Genomic DNA, 15,603 nt, shown 5'->3' on the forward strand with positions numbered 1-15,603 from the left:
ATCCTTGTTTGTTGATGTTGTGATATATGTATTGAGTGCATGAGAAGGCTGAATGCAAGACTGGCTGTTAGAAGGTATATTTGCAGAATTACTTCAGGTATAATAACTGCTATTTTAAAAATGAACTTTATAAACTATTTCATTATTCAGACTGATAAGTGAATGCTAAGGACATTGGATTCAATGTGTATTCTCCTCCCTAAGGGGAGTAGAACATTTTGGACGGACAGAACGTCTTGTAAATACAAATAAAAAACAGTATACCTGTGGTATAATGATTGAAAATGAAGCTTCATTGTTAAGTGATTACATATTATCCAGCTGAAGGCAACCAATAGATTGTTCTTCTTTCCCATGCTTTGGCAGAAAGGTTTCTTTTGAACACAGGAAATTTTGGGCTTAAGCAAACAAATTTAAAAACAAAATGAAAATGCTTGACAACATTGAGGATAAATTTGATGTTGTAGTCTGAATGTTAAATAATGTTTCTTAGTAAGATACTGTCATGATCACCGTTGCAATGCTTGTGACATCGCAACGGCTCGCATGACAATGCAGGGAAATGGGTACCGGGCGGATTAAGGGAAAAGGCAACTAGCTAACAAAAGGGAGCAACAGGTGCTGGCAACAAAGTATCGACTCTCGCCGCAGAGGTGTGGAAGAGAGATACAATGTTGCAAAGAAGGTAATTGACAAGACCAGACCACGAGGTGCGCCCGAGCTGTCAAAGAGATTACGAACCTGATCGCCCGGCAATGAACCATCACCGGCCAGGGAAGCAATTAAGGAAACGCCCGGAGCACAGGAGGGGCTCCACGACCCCTCACCTACCGGCAATGGAACCGATGGGGCTCGGGGTGCACCCGAAGTAAGGGGTGGAGCGCTGACCGGCGCGGGCTATTTAAATCCCGTTCCGGCGCGCTCCACTCACTCTCAGCTTTTCTTAAAGGCATGCACTCTGTTCTATCAATAAAGCCAGAACCTAAGCCCACGCTAGCGTCTGTGTCTTTACTGGTTAGCAGGCTGAGCCTGACAGATATGTTGTTGTTTCTTTACATCTTGCCTGCATGACATCTTAATGTAGGCATATTTCAGTTCAGTTCTTTTATTATTTTGTCATGAACCCAAAATGAATAATATAAAATGCATAAATAAAAATAAAGATTAATACATTTATATAAAAAGTATTTAAAGAAAATACTTTAAATAAAAATAGGGAAAGGACTCAAATACAATAGAATACATAATACGAATATTTATGAGAATTTTTCTTTGCAGTAAAAAAAAAAGACAACTGAAATGGTTGATACTTTAATTGATACTTCCCAATAAATAGGCCATTTACCCTTATACTATCCTTCCTGGATATTTTAAAGGGTTGGTACAAATAATCTAGTTCATTCATGTACAATTTGCAAATAAAACATGTTTCTATTGCTATATTTTCATAGTGGAGAATCTATCATAGAAAAAGCCTTTGATCAACTGAAAAGAGCTACAGTATCTTTAACCTTTGGTATTGCATTGTTTTCTCTGTGAAGCTTGATATTTAATTTTCTAATAAAATATTTATTGGAAAAATATTTAATTTTCTAATCATCCATTAGATGTTTAATCTAAATATATTTAATTTTCTAATCACCCATTAAGCATGTCGTTCAGAGCTGCACATGCTGTAAGTAACTTTAGCTTTAGTTGAAAAGGGAAAAGAAAGAACGTGAAACAGGTAAAACCACTATATTAAAATAATTTACTTTTCTGAAAGATCCGTTTGTTGCGACAAATACTGACCGACCTGTTGCCATGGCCTGACGTCGGGGTCCATGTTCAGCTCAGCCCCACCCCAAATGGGGGGCAGTTTCCAGCAGCACCACGTGGAGGAATGGACCATTGCTGCATATGCTCTGTTGGATATCGGGCATCTCCCTGCTCGATCACATCACAAATGATGCCATCCGACAGCAACTAGGCGTGTCATTAATTACAGAGAAGATGAGAGAAAGCCGGCTTTGTTGGTACGGACATGTCCTTACAGCGGAACCTTCCACTGTCGCCAAAATAGTTTACCATCTTAAAATCGATGGCTGGCGGCCACATGGGTGACCGAAACAGAGATGGCAAGACACCATCAATAAGGACATGCAAATTGAGGGTCTGCGCCCTGAGGATGTGGACGATTGGGCAAAGTGGCATTTCAGGATTGGAAAAGCAGACCCCGCAATAATGGGAAAATGCTAGGAAGAAGATTTTTCTGTAAGACAGTACAATAACCACTGTTCTATCAACACTTGTAAAATTCTACAGGATGTGTCCAATGCTGAGACTTGACTTTTATATAACTTTTCCTTTGCCTCAGTTGAGGAAGTAGTTTCAGTTTTTTACTTCACAGCTGAGGGCCACAACATTGTGGCTTTTTGCTTGCTTTATACAATATAGTCTCCTCTGCAAAGCCTTTCTGTTTGCCAGCTTAGGCCCAAACTGTAGAAACTTTCAGTATGCGTTGTTGATCCCAACAGATGTAGAAGGAAGTTGGTGCAGAAAACAGCTAATTCTGATCCTTTTCCACACTGTCTCCATCACGCCATCCATCACCACTTCTCTTGGTTCTTCATGCAGGCAAAAATAACATTAAATAGCTATTCATGTGCTAGTTGAGCAAATACTGCTTTCAATGCCTTGTTCATATGCATTATATTTTATAAATATTCTGGGCTTCTCTGAGTATTGTGGAAAAGCTGGATAGATGCAGTTTCTAAGTAAAAATGCTACATACTCAAGAGGATGTTGAATATTACCTTGGGATTGTTACTGTTCAAAACCCTGTATTAATATCAAGATGGACAAAACTCTGCTCTTTGGCTGTAATTTGTCAGATGTCTTCCTGACCAGTATTGGAAATAAAGTCACAGGCAGTGATTCAGGGATACAACCCTTCATAAGCTAGATTTATTGCATGTGGAAGAGGAGGCTGCTTAGCAAAATTGCAGGCCCCTATGTTGCCTTCTCCCCAGCGTCAGCACGGCAGAGTTGCCAATAAAGCTGCAACCTTGACAGGTGTAGGGGGAGGAAGAGGTGAGGTCTGTTTTGGAGCTCTTCAGTCGCCAGTGAACAGTACAGCAGCCAAACGAAAGAAGGTGTTTTTCCTTCAGAAGGAGTGGACAGTCCAAAACAGGAAAAGGAGTATGGCGGCCCAGCAAGACAAAGCAGATGTAAAAAAAGGTGCAAGAGCTCTACATGCTGGCCATTCACAGAAAAAGAAGAAACCTCAGGGGACTTAAGACAGAACAGGCTTAAGAAAGAAACCTTGATGCATACTAGTAATAGTACTGTATAGAGCATAGAATATAGGTAATTGTAATAGGTAATAGAAGGGACACGGTGGCACTGCGGGTTAAACCGCTGAGCTGCTGAGCTTGCCAATCGGAAGGTCGGCGGTTCGAATCTGTGTGACGGGGTGAGCTCCCATTGCTAGTCCCAGCTCCTGCCAACCTAGCAGTTCGAAAACATGCAAATGTGAGTAGATTAATAGGTACTGCTTTGGCGGGCAGGTGACGGCATTCCGTTTAGTCATGCCGGCCACATGACCACGGAAGTGTCTACAGACAAACGCCGGCTCTTCAGCTTTGAAACGGAGATGAGCACCGCCCCCTAGAGTCAGACACGACTGGACTTTAATGTCAAGGGAAAACTTTACCTTTAATAGGTAATAGAGTAATAGTATATTGAATAGTAATAGTATAGAGCAGTGTCTCTCAACCTTGACCACTTTAAGCTGGGTGAACTTCAACTCTCAGAAATCCCTAGCCAGCATGGCTGGCTGGGGAATTCTGGGAGTTGAAGTCCACCCAGCTTAAAGTGGCCAAGGTTGAGAGACACTGGTATAGAGCATAGTATATAGGTAATTATAATAGAGTAACAGGTAATAGTATAAACATTGTCATAGTAATAGTATATTGTAATAGTAATTATCGTAGTAATAGTATAGAGATAGCAATAGAATAGAATATGGGAAGCACTCACAGATCACTTTTATATGTGTGTTTTCACAAAATAAAACATCTCCCCAACCTTTATAGGGAGGTATAAAGAAACCCCCCATCCAGGGTCCAGTGCTTTTGTGTCTCTCTTGCATCTGGGTCGATCTAATTGGGGACTGTTTTAAAAAGAAACTGCGACACTGCAAGGACTAGAAAAGAAGAAACCCAGCAACTTGGTTCCTGTGTATTGTTTATTGCAGCAGACCAGTCCGGCCTCAGACTCTTGGTTTCTAGCCCCCACCCCACCCCCAGCATCCGAAGTGCTAAGAATCTGAAGTGATAATCCATCTTTTATAAATCCAAATGTTGAAATGTAATTCATATATGCATATTATTATGAACTGTAAATTTAAACCTGGTTGAGATTTGAGGGAACTAGTTCTCCAGTGAAGATTAATCAAGGAATAATCATGTTTCTAAAATATTCATCTGCCAGTAATAAGTCCAAGTACTCCTTCAGTATTTTAATGTAGGCATTTCTCCTGTGCTTCCTGGTGTTGGCCCCTCTGTTTTTAAATAAAACAAGGAACACAAAATGGGGCTGGCCCACAGAGCTGATATATACAAGCTTAAGTGTCAGTGAAGAGGTACTTCATCTGCACCTAAGCTTTTTGTGAGGCTTGCTGAAGATCAGAATTATAAACCCCCCAGTGTGTGATTGGGAAAATGTCCCTTAAATGGTGATAGAAAATTAAGCCATGGTTTATATGTGTGAAAAACAAAGGGCTCAGTAATCTCTGTGTATCCTGCAGTTGTAATTATGCATGGCTACCAGAAGGGACACGGTGGCGCTGCAGGTTAAACCACTGAGCTGCTGAACTTGCCGATCAGAAGGTCGGTGGTTTGAATCCGCCTGACGGGGTGAGCTCCCGTTGCTCGTCCCAGCTCCTGCCAACCTAGCAGTTCGAAAACATGCCAATGTGAGTAGATTAATAGGTACCGCTTCGGTGGGCAGGTAACGGCGTTCCGTTTAGTCATGCCGGCCACATGACCACGGAAGCGTCTATGGACAAACGCCGGCTCTTCGGCTTTGAAACGGAGATGAGCACCGCCCCCTAGAGTCGGACACGACTGGACTTAATGTCAAGGGAGACCTTTACCCTTTACTACCTGTCATGTTAGATATACTACCGGTCATTTGAGTTCACAATCCTAAGTGGTGCTTGCACAGAATATGAATAAAACCTGTTCCTTCTCCTCTTTATTCCCCTTCTCCACACTCTGTGGTTTCAGGCAATTTTCTTCCAGCTCATCTAAATTAAGAAAACTTTTAAAGAATAGGGTCTTTGGGAGGCAGATGGGTTTGTCCTTGTTTGGCTTTTCCAACTCTCTTAAGTCCAGAAAGTGCTGCGATCTGACCACAACCTGTTGGTAGCAATGCTTTGGAGTTACACCCCTCCGTATGGAGGAAAAAATGTTGTGTGCTGTATTTGAGCTGGCCACGTGCTGCGTGTCCATGGAATGGTATGCCAAGATCCTAGCAGAACTGAGTCACCCTCTCTGTTAATTCCAATGGACTTTATGTGGGGCTATTAAAGCATAGACACATGGTTTAGTGACTTCGTCAGGATCGGTCTCTTGCTTGGTCTGGAATGAGTCATGATTCAGTTCAGCATAGGTGATTTCATTGGGAGTTACTTCAGCGTAGACATCTTGGGACTGTTAGGGGGGAGAGAAGAAGAAGAGACTGAGACTAAAGTGCTGTTCCCACTGCTTAAGGATAAGGCGGTGCAACATCTTGCAATTAAGGACGGCCCTCCCACTTTCCTGCAAAGAATAGCTTCCAGGTGGTAAAAAGTGGCAGTATTACACTGACCTGCCTTCCACTTGAATTGTCAAGGCAAGACAGGCAGAAAGGCATGATTAGCAAGACTGCTACATTCGTACAGATGTTTGGGCTTTAAATGGAACAATCGTGCAATAAGTGGCTAGTTAAGGTCGACACTCTGGCCTAGAACATTTTCTGAAGACAGTCATGAGCATATAAAAAAATCTTACTGGATCGACTGGTTCCTTTCTTTCATCAGCAATAGAATCTAGAGAGAGAGAGAGAGGTTTCTGAGGTTTTTGTTTCTTTGTTTCTTTGCCTTGTCAGTTTCATTTCAAACTGGAAATGCTGCTGTATGGAAATTATTGTTCATAATTAGTCAAATAATGGAAGAAAAATGCCCTTTCCCAAGTTAATGAGGTGGGGCAGAACATTTTCCAATTTCTTTAAGCATTGGTTTTGCTGCAATTCCTATTTTGAGAAACAGATTGTTTTACAAAACAAAGTAAGTCAAAGTAAGACAAGTAAGTTACAAACCAACTTAGTCAATTAGAATGAATGCAGTACTACTCAAATCAATACTTGTAATTAATTGTCTTCAGGTTATTCTCCCCAGGAGGCATATGGGAAGTGCACAAATGTGATTTCCTTCCTTTTCCTCCAGCTGTAATTCTAAATAACAACAGGAAAGGATATGTGGACTGCGCTCTCTTGAAATATTTCTAAGTATTAAATGTTAAAATATTGCATTGAGTAATTTTGGGGCTTTTGGTCCTCATAAACAGGGCAAGCTTATTCATCCTAGGAACACATTGTCCAGGTAAGTATGTATTGAATCACAGCTTATACATCTGCACTATTATTTTTCCCCTTAGTGGCCCTATATCAATTCAATTATTTTATAAGTTCATAATATTTACCCAGCATGTACCATTAACATTTAATATATTGTTTTGATCTTGTTTCTTAATTCTGAAGGCTACAAAAGCAGACATTTAGGTTAGAGGGTTTTTCTGATTATTTTATTTTTATTTTCTCTTTTAGAAACAAACTATATAACACAAATGTGACTCTGAATTTCTGCCTCCTATAAACATATATATTGCTCTAGTGCACCTGTACTCTTTCCCCATGAACAAAGCTACTTTGGGCTTAAAACCAGAACTCCAAAAATTATTGTACTGAAAGAGTTCTAGGATATCTATGCAGAAAACCCATTTCCCTAGCTGGTGCTTTCTAAGTATTAATAGATAACTCAGCTAGCATGATTAGTACTTGAACTGCTTAGAGGTTATGACAGCTGTAGTCCAATGCTGTTGGAGGGCTTCAGGATTTGGGAGAGCTGTTCTAGATGCTTTTTAAAAAAATAATATAGAGAACATCATTATGTAAGTCTCAGTGAGTCAGCATGGCCTTCTCTCCTATAGTTACATATTTATGCTGAAAGAATCATGATTGAACTCAGGTGTCTTTCTGAACAATCACCTAAAGATTTGTGTTGTAAATTTTGTGTTTTTGAATAAGTACCAGTGGGCTTTGTCTCTTCCAGCTAGCTTTCTTTAAAATATATCAATTAAACATTTAGGCACATTCAAGATTCTTTTAATGAAGTGAATATTTTGTTGGCTTTATTTTTAATGGCACTTTGGGTGTCAGAACTGCAGTTTTAGGATTCAACTAATATTTGCTGTTCTTGAGCTTGCAAATGTCTCTTTCTGACTAAATAGTTCTTCAAAAAATTACAAACACAGCATGATAAAGCTTCTATCAGGGCTGGACTCAATTGTGCATCCTCGAACATCAGCTTTTATCAAGTAGTATATCTGGAGGTCCTCTTACCTTTCCTCCTTTTCTGGTACAGGAGAAAGATCAACAGGAGGAGGATGAGAAGCAAGACAACACCTGAAGTAATGCTCACCCAGATTAGTGTCATGGATTCTGGAAATGTATCTTCTGCAAAATCATTGATATCAGAAGTTAGACTGTCTGCAGGTGATTTATTTTACCAACCACTGACAATACCTAAAGTTTAAAAGGAAATGTGGCACTGACTGAGAGAAAGACATGTATTTATTTATCTCCAAAGTTTAACAGTAGAGGACCACAAACTATTTAGAACAACTCCCACAAGCCTCACACAACATAGTCAATAGGGATACTGAGAAGCATTGCCAAGAACATGGTGAGATTATCTGTTCACATCCCACCCATCAGTCCGTAGGTGTTCAACCAAAAATGGGTATGGCCTGTACACTAAGTTGTAGTGTTGCTTGCTTGGTTTGGGCTTATCACGATATATGAATACAGCTGTAGTCTTCACCTACTGTGGAACATTCCAGACCCTCAAACAAATGTGGGGATCACTTTCCTTGGGTACCAGGGATCCCTTGCTTGATAGTGCAGAGACTCTCCAATTTTGGGATGCTGCAACAACACCCCCTGCCCCCCGAAAAACCATTGCTACACCTGTGCAACCATATCGTGGCATAAAACTAATGATTGCATTAGGATTAGGTCTGGCCAAGGAAGAAATGCACCACTTACTAAAAGATACATAACTTCCATCATACCTTCTTAATGGTTTTTTTCCCTTACCACTCAACAAAACCTTTTCTGTTTTGAAAGCCTAGAGATTTAAAATAATGGATAAAAATACTGAACTCCCATAACTTGTATATCTTCTACAAATTCTTCAAAAACTGTGACAATACTATGAAGTGCCATACCAGCAACATGATGACACCAGTCACTGTGTTGCTGTGATAGATGTCTAGACCCACATTTGCCAGCTCTCAAGACTTGCTATTGTTCTCTGCTTTGCCTGTGCAAACCTAACCAGCCTTTTTTTAAAAATTGCAACTCCCTGGAGTTATAACCAACAGTTTGCAACCTTGTCATGCTGGTTTAGGATCCAGGGCTGGGTCAGAGGGCTCCGTCTCTGAGGCAGCAGGATCCACATATTCCTCCTGAGGCTACCCCGGCAGCCCTTACTTCATACAGAAGGAGAGAGACTTGGGATACCTTAGAATGCAACATGAGCCAGGCTTCTCACCTCTCACTAACAACTCCACAGGGTCACTTGGCTCTGACCACACAAAAGGATATTCCATTGAATTATACTGACAGGTGTAGTTTCCTGTATTTTCAAAGCCCAACATAAAGAAGGGGAATTCAGTTGAGTTCTTGTCTGACACTGTAATCTGTGATGCTAGCAGGTCCCTGTTATCCTTGTGTAGGGAGAAGTTCAGATCACTCTTCGGGCCTTGGCACTCAATGGTGATATTCTGTCCTGGAGTAATTCTTTCTCTGGGTTTCACCAGGATGGACGGTTTGGGGAGACTGGGATCTAGATCCAAGAAAAAATCATTGAGGAAGCAGAGTTAGGCTGGATGATATTCACCTTGCATATATGTTAATTGTAATGCTGTTAATTGTGTCCAGATCAATCAATCTGCCACTGAATTGATAATAATCTATTGTTGGTGCATAACTAAGGCTAGTTTAAATATGTAGCCCAGAGGCAAGGTTTAGGATTAAGCTAATACATAATACAAGGTGTTCATTTACACAAAGAGAGCCAGTTTGGTGTAGTGGTTAAAGCACCAGGCTAGAAAAAGAGAAGACTGTGAGTTCTAGTCTTGCCTTAGGCACAAAGCCAGCTGGGTGACCTTGGGCCAGTCACACATTTTCAGCCTGGGAAGAAGAAAGCAAGGCAAACCACTTCTGAAAATTTTGCCAAGGGACTAGTCCATGTAGTCACCAGGAGTCAACACTGACTTGAAGGAGCACACACGCACAAATCATTTATTCAAAATGCTTACCTATGATTAACTATGGTTTATAGAATCAACCCAATTTTATGGGATCACAAATCATGCTAGGCTAAAATGAGGCTGGCTGTTTAGCAGTTCAATGTGTTGTATGAACACAGCCACTATTTTGTAACCTAATCTTAGCTAACCTTGGCCCATCTCAAAAAACTGAACAGAATTAGACCAGATTAGTATCTGGACTGGAGACTACCAGAAACTCCATGGGTGTAGGCTCTACTGGGAAATTTAAAAAGATGTTCTGAGAGAAAGCAATGGCAAACCATAACTGTACTGTTGCCAAGGAAAGCACATAGGGTTGTTTATTAAGTTATCAGGAATCAAATTCAACTCAAAAGAGATCTTCCATTTTCTGAGGAGAAAACTCTTGAGAATACCATGGACAGCCAAGAAAACAAACCAAAGGATCATTGAAAAAATCAGCCCAGAGTTCTCACTCAAGGCACAAATGACCAGGCTCAAATTATCCTACTTTGGACAAATTCTGCAAAGACCTAGTTCTCTGGAGGAGGCTGGGAAAGGTAGGAGGAAAGAGAAGAGGACAACCAGCAGCAAGGTGGATGGACTCAGTTACAGTGGTGATGGGCCCACCATTGGAGGACCTGAAGAACCAGGTTAGGGACAGGTCATCATGGAGAAAATCTATTTATGTGGTCGCTAAGAGTTGACAATGACTTGATGACACGTCATCCATCCATCCATCCATCCATCCATCCATCCATCCAGAACTATGTGTGTGAATAGCCAAGAGAAGTTTCATTGTTTCACTGTCATCTTGGCAGGACTTCAATTAGTTTGGCATAAAACATATTTTTTCAATTCTGGGCACACTTAAGATTCTTGGCAGTTTACAAGAAATGGTAAAAAATAATGAAAACATCCCCAGTATATCTAATTACAAACATTAATATATCATAAAATAAACACATTAAACCAATAATAGAGTTCTCTTCCATAAATTTCTCTTCTGTTAAATTTGTTTAAATTTCATCTGGAATTCCATAAATTTGATTGATCCTTCTAAGTATCCAGAGGAAGACAAGAACATCTAGTGGACATATCGAGGAATCAGCATTGTTGCAACTGGTGTTACAAAGAGATATTCCTCAACTATATTTGCTCTTCTCTCTCAGGAGGAGAATTTAGGATTGAATGAAGCTGCTTATACTAGATGCTGGGACTGATCTCTTTAGCCAGGATTGATATGGGCTTTCCATAATAGTTGGGCGTATCCCTTGGCTTTTAGGAAGGCTGAGCAAAGGCAGATAGATGCTTTTGAACTGTGGTGTTGGAGGAAAATCCTGAGAGTGCCTTGGACTGCAAGAAGATCAAACCAGTCCATCCTCCAGGAAATAAAGCCAGACTGCTCACTTGAGGGAATGATATTCAAGGCAAAACTGAAATACTTTGGCCACACAATGAGAAGACAGGGCACCCTGGAGAAGATGCTGATGCTAGGGAGAGTGGAGGGCAAAAGGAAGAGGGGCCGACCAAGGGCAAGATGGATGGATGATATTCTAGAGGTGACGGACTCGTCCCTGGGGGAGCTGGGGGAGTTGACGACCGACAGGAAGCTCTGGCGTGGGCTGGTCCATGAAGTCACAAAGAGTCGGAAGCGACTAAACGAATAAACAACACATCCCTTGGCTTTATCATGCATCATATTTCCGATTGAAAACTGTGATTTCTGATTGTGAATCATGAAAATAAATAACATAAAATAAAATAAATGTTGGTTTATATCCCACTTGGTCTAGATCAGTGTTTCTCAACCTTGGCAACTTTAAGATGTGTGGGATTCAATTCCCAGAATCCCCACCAGCACAGGGAATTCTGGGAATTGAAGTCCACAGATCTTCAAGTTGCCGAGGTTGAGAAACACTGGTCTGGATCTACATACTTATATTCAGTGTCCTCAGCTGTAGTTCTCTTCCTGTCTATTATGTTTATAAAATCACTACTTTTACTAAGCATTTTTCAATGTTTGTGATAGCAGGATATGACATACTCTTCAAAGGGTTTAATCAAAGATCCCAGCTGTGAAATTTCCATTTTTCAAAACCAGAGGAAATTCTGCTTCATGTATGAGTTTGAAGAAATGGGATCTTACTGCTTAAACCCATCTTTCTGGGGGTCAACGCTGACTTGAAGGAGCAAAAAACAAGGCGGCCTGTATTTTTCAGGCTGGTATACAGTCAGTGTTTAGACAACGTACCCTTGGAAATTGGTTATGGTTCCACCTCTTTTTTCTTTCTGCATGCTGGGACACTCCAGCTTTCAAGATGGTGGCTAGAGTTCTGATGCTCCCTGCCAAATTTGGCTGCTGATACTGGCAGCTTTGGGAAATGGTAGGAAATGCACTTTGTCTTAAATCTCATGATACCCTGGATACTGACTGGTAGGCAGAAACTGTCTTGTGGAATAAGAATTCATTTTTTGTAATCGGTTCTAGTATCTTATCCTACATCAGGTCATGTGTCTGATGGTGAGAGTCATGACTGGAATACATTGCTCCTTGAGATTTAGAAATAAAGTAGTACTGCAGCACCAAGATCCAAAAGGAATCTGTTTTTCAGCCAATATATTCTGCAGAACACTCTTGCAAAGAACATTTCATGGTGTGAGATGCGTTTGTCATGAACATTGTCATCTGTGTTTTTTAAAAAATTAATATAGGTTTCCCATTTGATTTTCTGATATGAAAAATACAAAAAAGTTAGTTTTCTTTGCAATACAGGGACTGAGATTAGCTCTTACCTCTTATACTGATAGGTACTTGGTCACTGTAATTTGAACATAATTCATAATAAGTCGACTTGTAGCAATAGTTACATCGGTAGAGTCCTCCATTCAGTTTATTAACCCCGATAAAAGGGAATGTAGCTTCTTTCCAAGATGTCTTCAGAATACGGTGAAGAGACTCAGATGAAGCTTCTTCTTTGAATAAATAGAACTCTGCTTGAAGAAACTTTTCATTTTTACAGTGGATGATGACATTTCCCCCCACAGTGATCATGTTTCTTGGACTCACTGAGATGGAAGGTTTGGGATAAGGCTGTCCTAGATCAGAAACAGAATGCAAATGAGGTTGGAAGAGTCAAAAATTTTGACTTAGATCATTTCTAGGTTATTTATTTATTTATCTATCTATTGAATTTCTTCACTGCCCATCTCGAACAGACAACTCTGGGTGGTTTACAAAGGAATGTTAGCAGTGTATAGTGCCTTCAAGAGTCAACCAATCCTCGTGCCAAAATAGCAGTAATGCAGACAGGCTTTATATCACTTCAGCAATGGCTTGGTGATGGTATGAAGAAGCTATAAATCACTAGCAGGGGAATGATCTTAGGCAATGTCACACCTGCTATCTTGCAATTTTGTCACCCCATGCAGACACCCATGGGTACCTCCAAAAATTAAACACACCCAGCCACCCAGATATTTCACCCCAGCACCTTGCATGGTGTCTTTTTTTTTCTTGTATATAATTTTTTATTAAGGATTTTGATTAAAATAGTAAAAACTAATACAAACTAAGCTTAAAGAAAAAGAATAGTAAGAAAGAATTAAAAGTGCAGGAAAAAAGAAGAGAAAAAAAGAATATGATAAAGAAAAAGAAAAGAAAAATATAAAAAAGTGACTTCCAACCTTCATTACAACAAGTACAGACAAATTTAGTAATTCTTCACTCCCTATAAGATTACAAATTGATATCTCTCCATCCTATATCCCATCCCTTATCTATAAGCAAATCCATAAAACATCAACTTTTCAATCCTGCTGTCAGCAAAAAGTCCATAAAGGGTCACCAGAACTTAATTAAAAGTGTCTTATTTTAACCTTGATCAAATAAATGAACTTATATTCCTTCCTTTTACTTCTAACAGTCTTAATCTTTAGTTCATTTAAACACTGTCATAGGATTTGATTTCTCTTCAATTCTTCTTTATCCCATCGCACAGACTTCTTCAAGGGTTTAACAAGCCTCTTTTGAAGATCCAGTAAGAGACTACTTTCCAGGTCATTTTCTTGGTTTGTCATTTGTATTTCCCCTTTAATTTTTAAAACTTCAGCCAGTTTCTTTTGTATACCCAATAAAGTGTCCCTTTCCAAATCATTCTTTTGGCCTGTCATTTGTAGTTCCACTTTTGGTACTTTCTCTGTCCTGTCACACAAAATTTGCTCCACATTTGTCATTTCCTCATTAACATCTTTTGGACATAGTCTATCCATAGAAGCAGACATCATTACTGACATTGTTGATATTGTAGCTACTAATTTCTGGCTCCATTCTTCAAAGATCTCCTTTAATATTTCCAATGTTATGATGTTTTTGTGCCATTTTGTAACTGACACCAAAAGCAGGTTTGTATTTTTTTCCCCTTCTACTTAGAATCTTTAGTCCGCTTTAGTGGCCAGCTTCTAAAATCATAAAGTTGTTTACCTTTGTTATACGTGAAGATAGCCAATTCCCAAGAGAAGTTATTTATTTTCCATAGTTAATTCCAAAATCTTATAGTAAAAGTCAATATTCCAAATTTAACTAGACCATTAATCCATTCGTAACTTTCTTAGATCGAACCCTTATGTAGCTTTTTGCTGTTTATTTCAAATTCTTTAAATTCTTAAACTTGTAATTAATTTTTCTTTTGTTCAGAGTTGAAGCTAAACTCTCCTGGTGACTTTTCAAACTTGTCGTTCCCAAGGTCTCTAATAGCTTTAAGATGGTTCATAGGCAATTTCCAAAAGCAATTAGAAAGTGAGGCTTAGTGTCCTTTAAAAGGCTCGGCCACAGTTGTGAGCAAGATGGCTAATCCCTTTGTCTCCTGGTGCTCAAACTCATGGAAAACCACTGTCCTGTGGTCTCCTTGCAAGGAGCAGCTGTCTGGAGCAAACATGGATGATCTCCCATCCTCTCCTTATCTGGAGAAATTCCAAAGGGCTGGTCTACTCACCGGTTCTTTGGTCTTTACCATGGTCGTCGGCTCCGCTTTCACGGAGACATCTTCAGTTTGCCATACCTCCCCTGGAGGTGCCCCACTTATGTGGTGTCCTGATGTATGTTATGAAACTGTAGATTTTTGCTGTTGAATTGGCCACTTCCTTATAACGAAGACCACCAGAAAGGTAATAGAACGCAAGGTGAAAAAGAGGGAAGACAGAGTTGACTGGAACAGAGTAAAAAGAAGAGGAAAAAGAAAGGAAATAACCAGTCTATCTAAAACAAAAGAAAAAACACTGATTGCCCTCATGACCTTCGTTCTGCAATTAAGTACTCAGGAGGACTTTTGTTAATTTACCCCTTCAAAGAGAAACAACGACATTATACCATCTCTTCAGAGTAATTATTAAATACAGTGTTAATTGTTCATAATTAGCCAATCCTCTGAATAAATGATATTATTATGCTACTGGAAAAAAGAATGGGTAAGAAAGGAGAGCAAGGCCTGTGCACACTTCAAAAATGATTCAGGAGTATTTTGGATCCTGCCATTCATGATAACAGCCATTTTTTCCCAGGCTTCTGCAGGCCCCTGAAAAAAAGCTGCAGCTATTTTAAGGAGCCAACTTAACGTGATGCTTAAGGAGAAGCCTGGAAAAAATAGTTTTTAACAATTAACAGAGAACAGTTGCACTCGTTCTTGCACAAGGTCTGAAGCACTTCTGCCAAGTAATTTTCAAAGTGAGCCAAAACCCTAGAGTTAATCTCTGTAAAGAACCTTGTATTTCTAAGAGGTGAGATTTTAAATTATATCCATCAATCCCTACATAAATTTAGATTATGCCATTTCTGGCCAAATAAACCCATTTTTCCACAATGCCTTCGGCTACAGATTCTGTAATTCTACTCAGCAGAAGTGTACAACTCACAACCTCTATATGTGCCCTCAGCACCTCAAGATTGTAAATGGTAAGCAGCTCTTTTTTTATCTCCAAAATTAGGGGTGGGAGGTAGTGAGAGGAGAGA

The 15,603-nt window shown here is 39.8% G+C and overlaps 1 protein-coding gene across 1 annotated transcript in view; it reads right to left on the reverse strand.

Annotated features, from left to right (window-relative positions):
* Window positions 1-5,540: 5,540 nt before the first annotated feature.
* Window positions 5,541-15,603, reverse strand: part of LOC134496772 (leukocyte immunoglobulin-like receptor subfamily B member 2) — a 64,677-nt gene continuing 54,614 nt past the window's right edge. The window contains 5 exon segments of the mRNA XM_063302482.1: window positions 5,541-5,696; window positions 6,036-6,073; window positions 7,645-7,758; window positions 8,858-9,151; window positions 12,393-12,695. Coding sequence (XP_063158552.1) covers window positions 5,541-5,696; window positions 6,036-6,073; window positions 7,645-7,758; window positions 8,858-9,151; window positions 12,393-12,695 — 905 coding nt within the window.

This window comes from Candoia aspera, chromosome 4 (assembly GCF_035149785.1).
Source record: "Candoia aspera isolate rCanAsp1 chromosome 4, rCanAsp1.hap2, whole genome shotgun sequence".
Lineage (NCBI taxonomy): Eukaryota > Metazoa > Chordata > Lepidosauria > Squamata > Boidae > Candoia > Candoia aspera.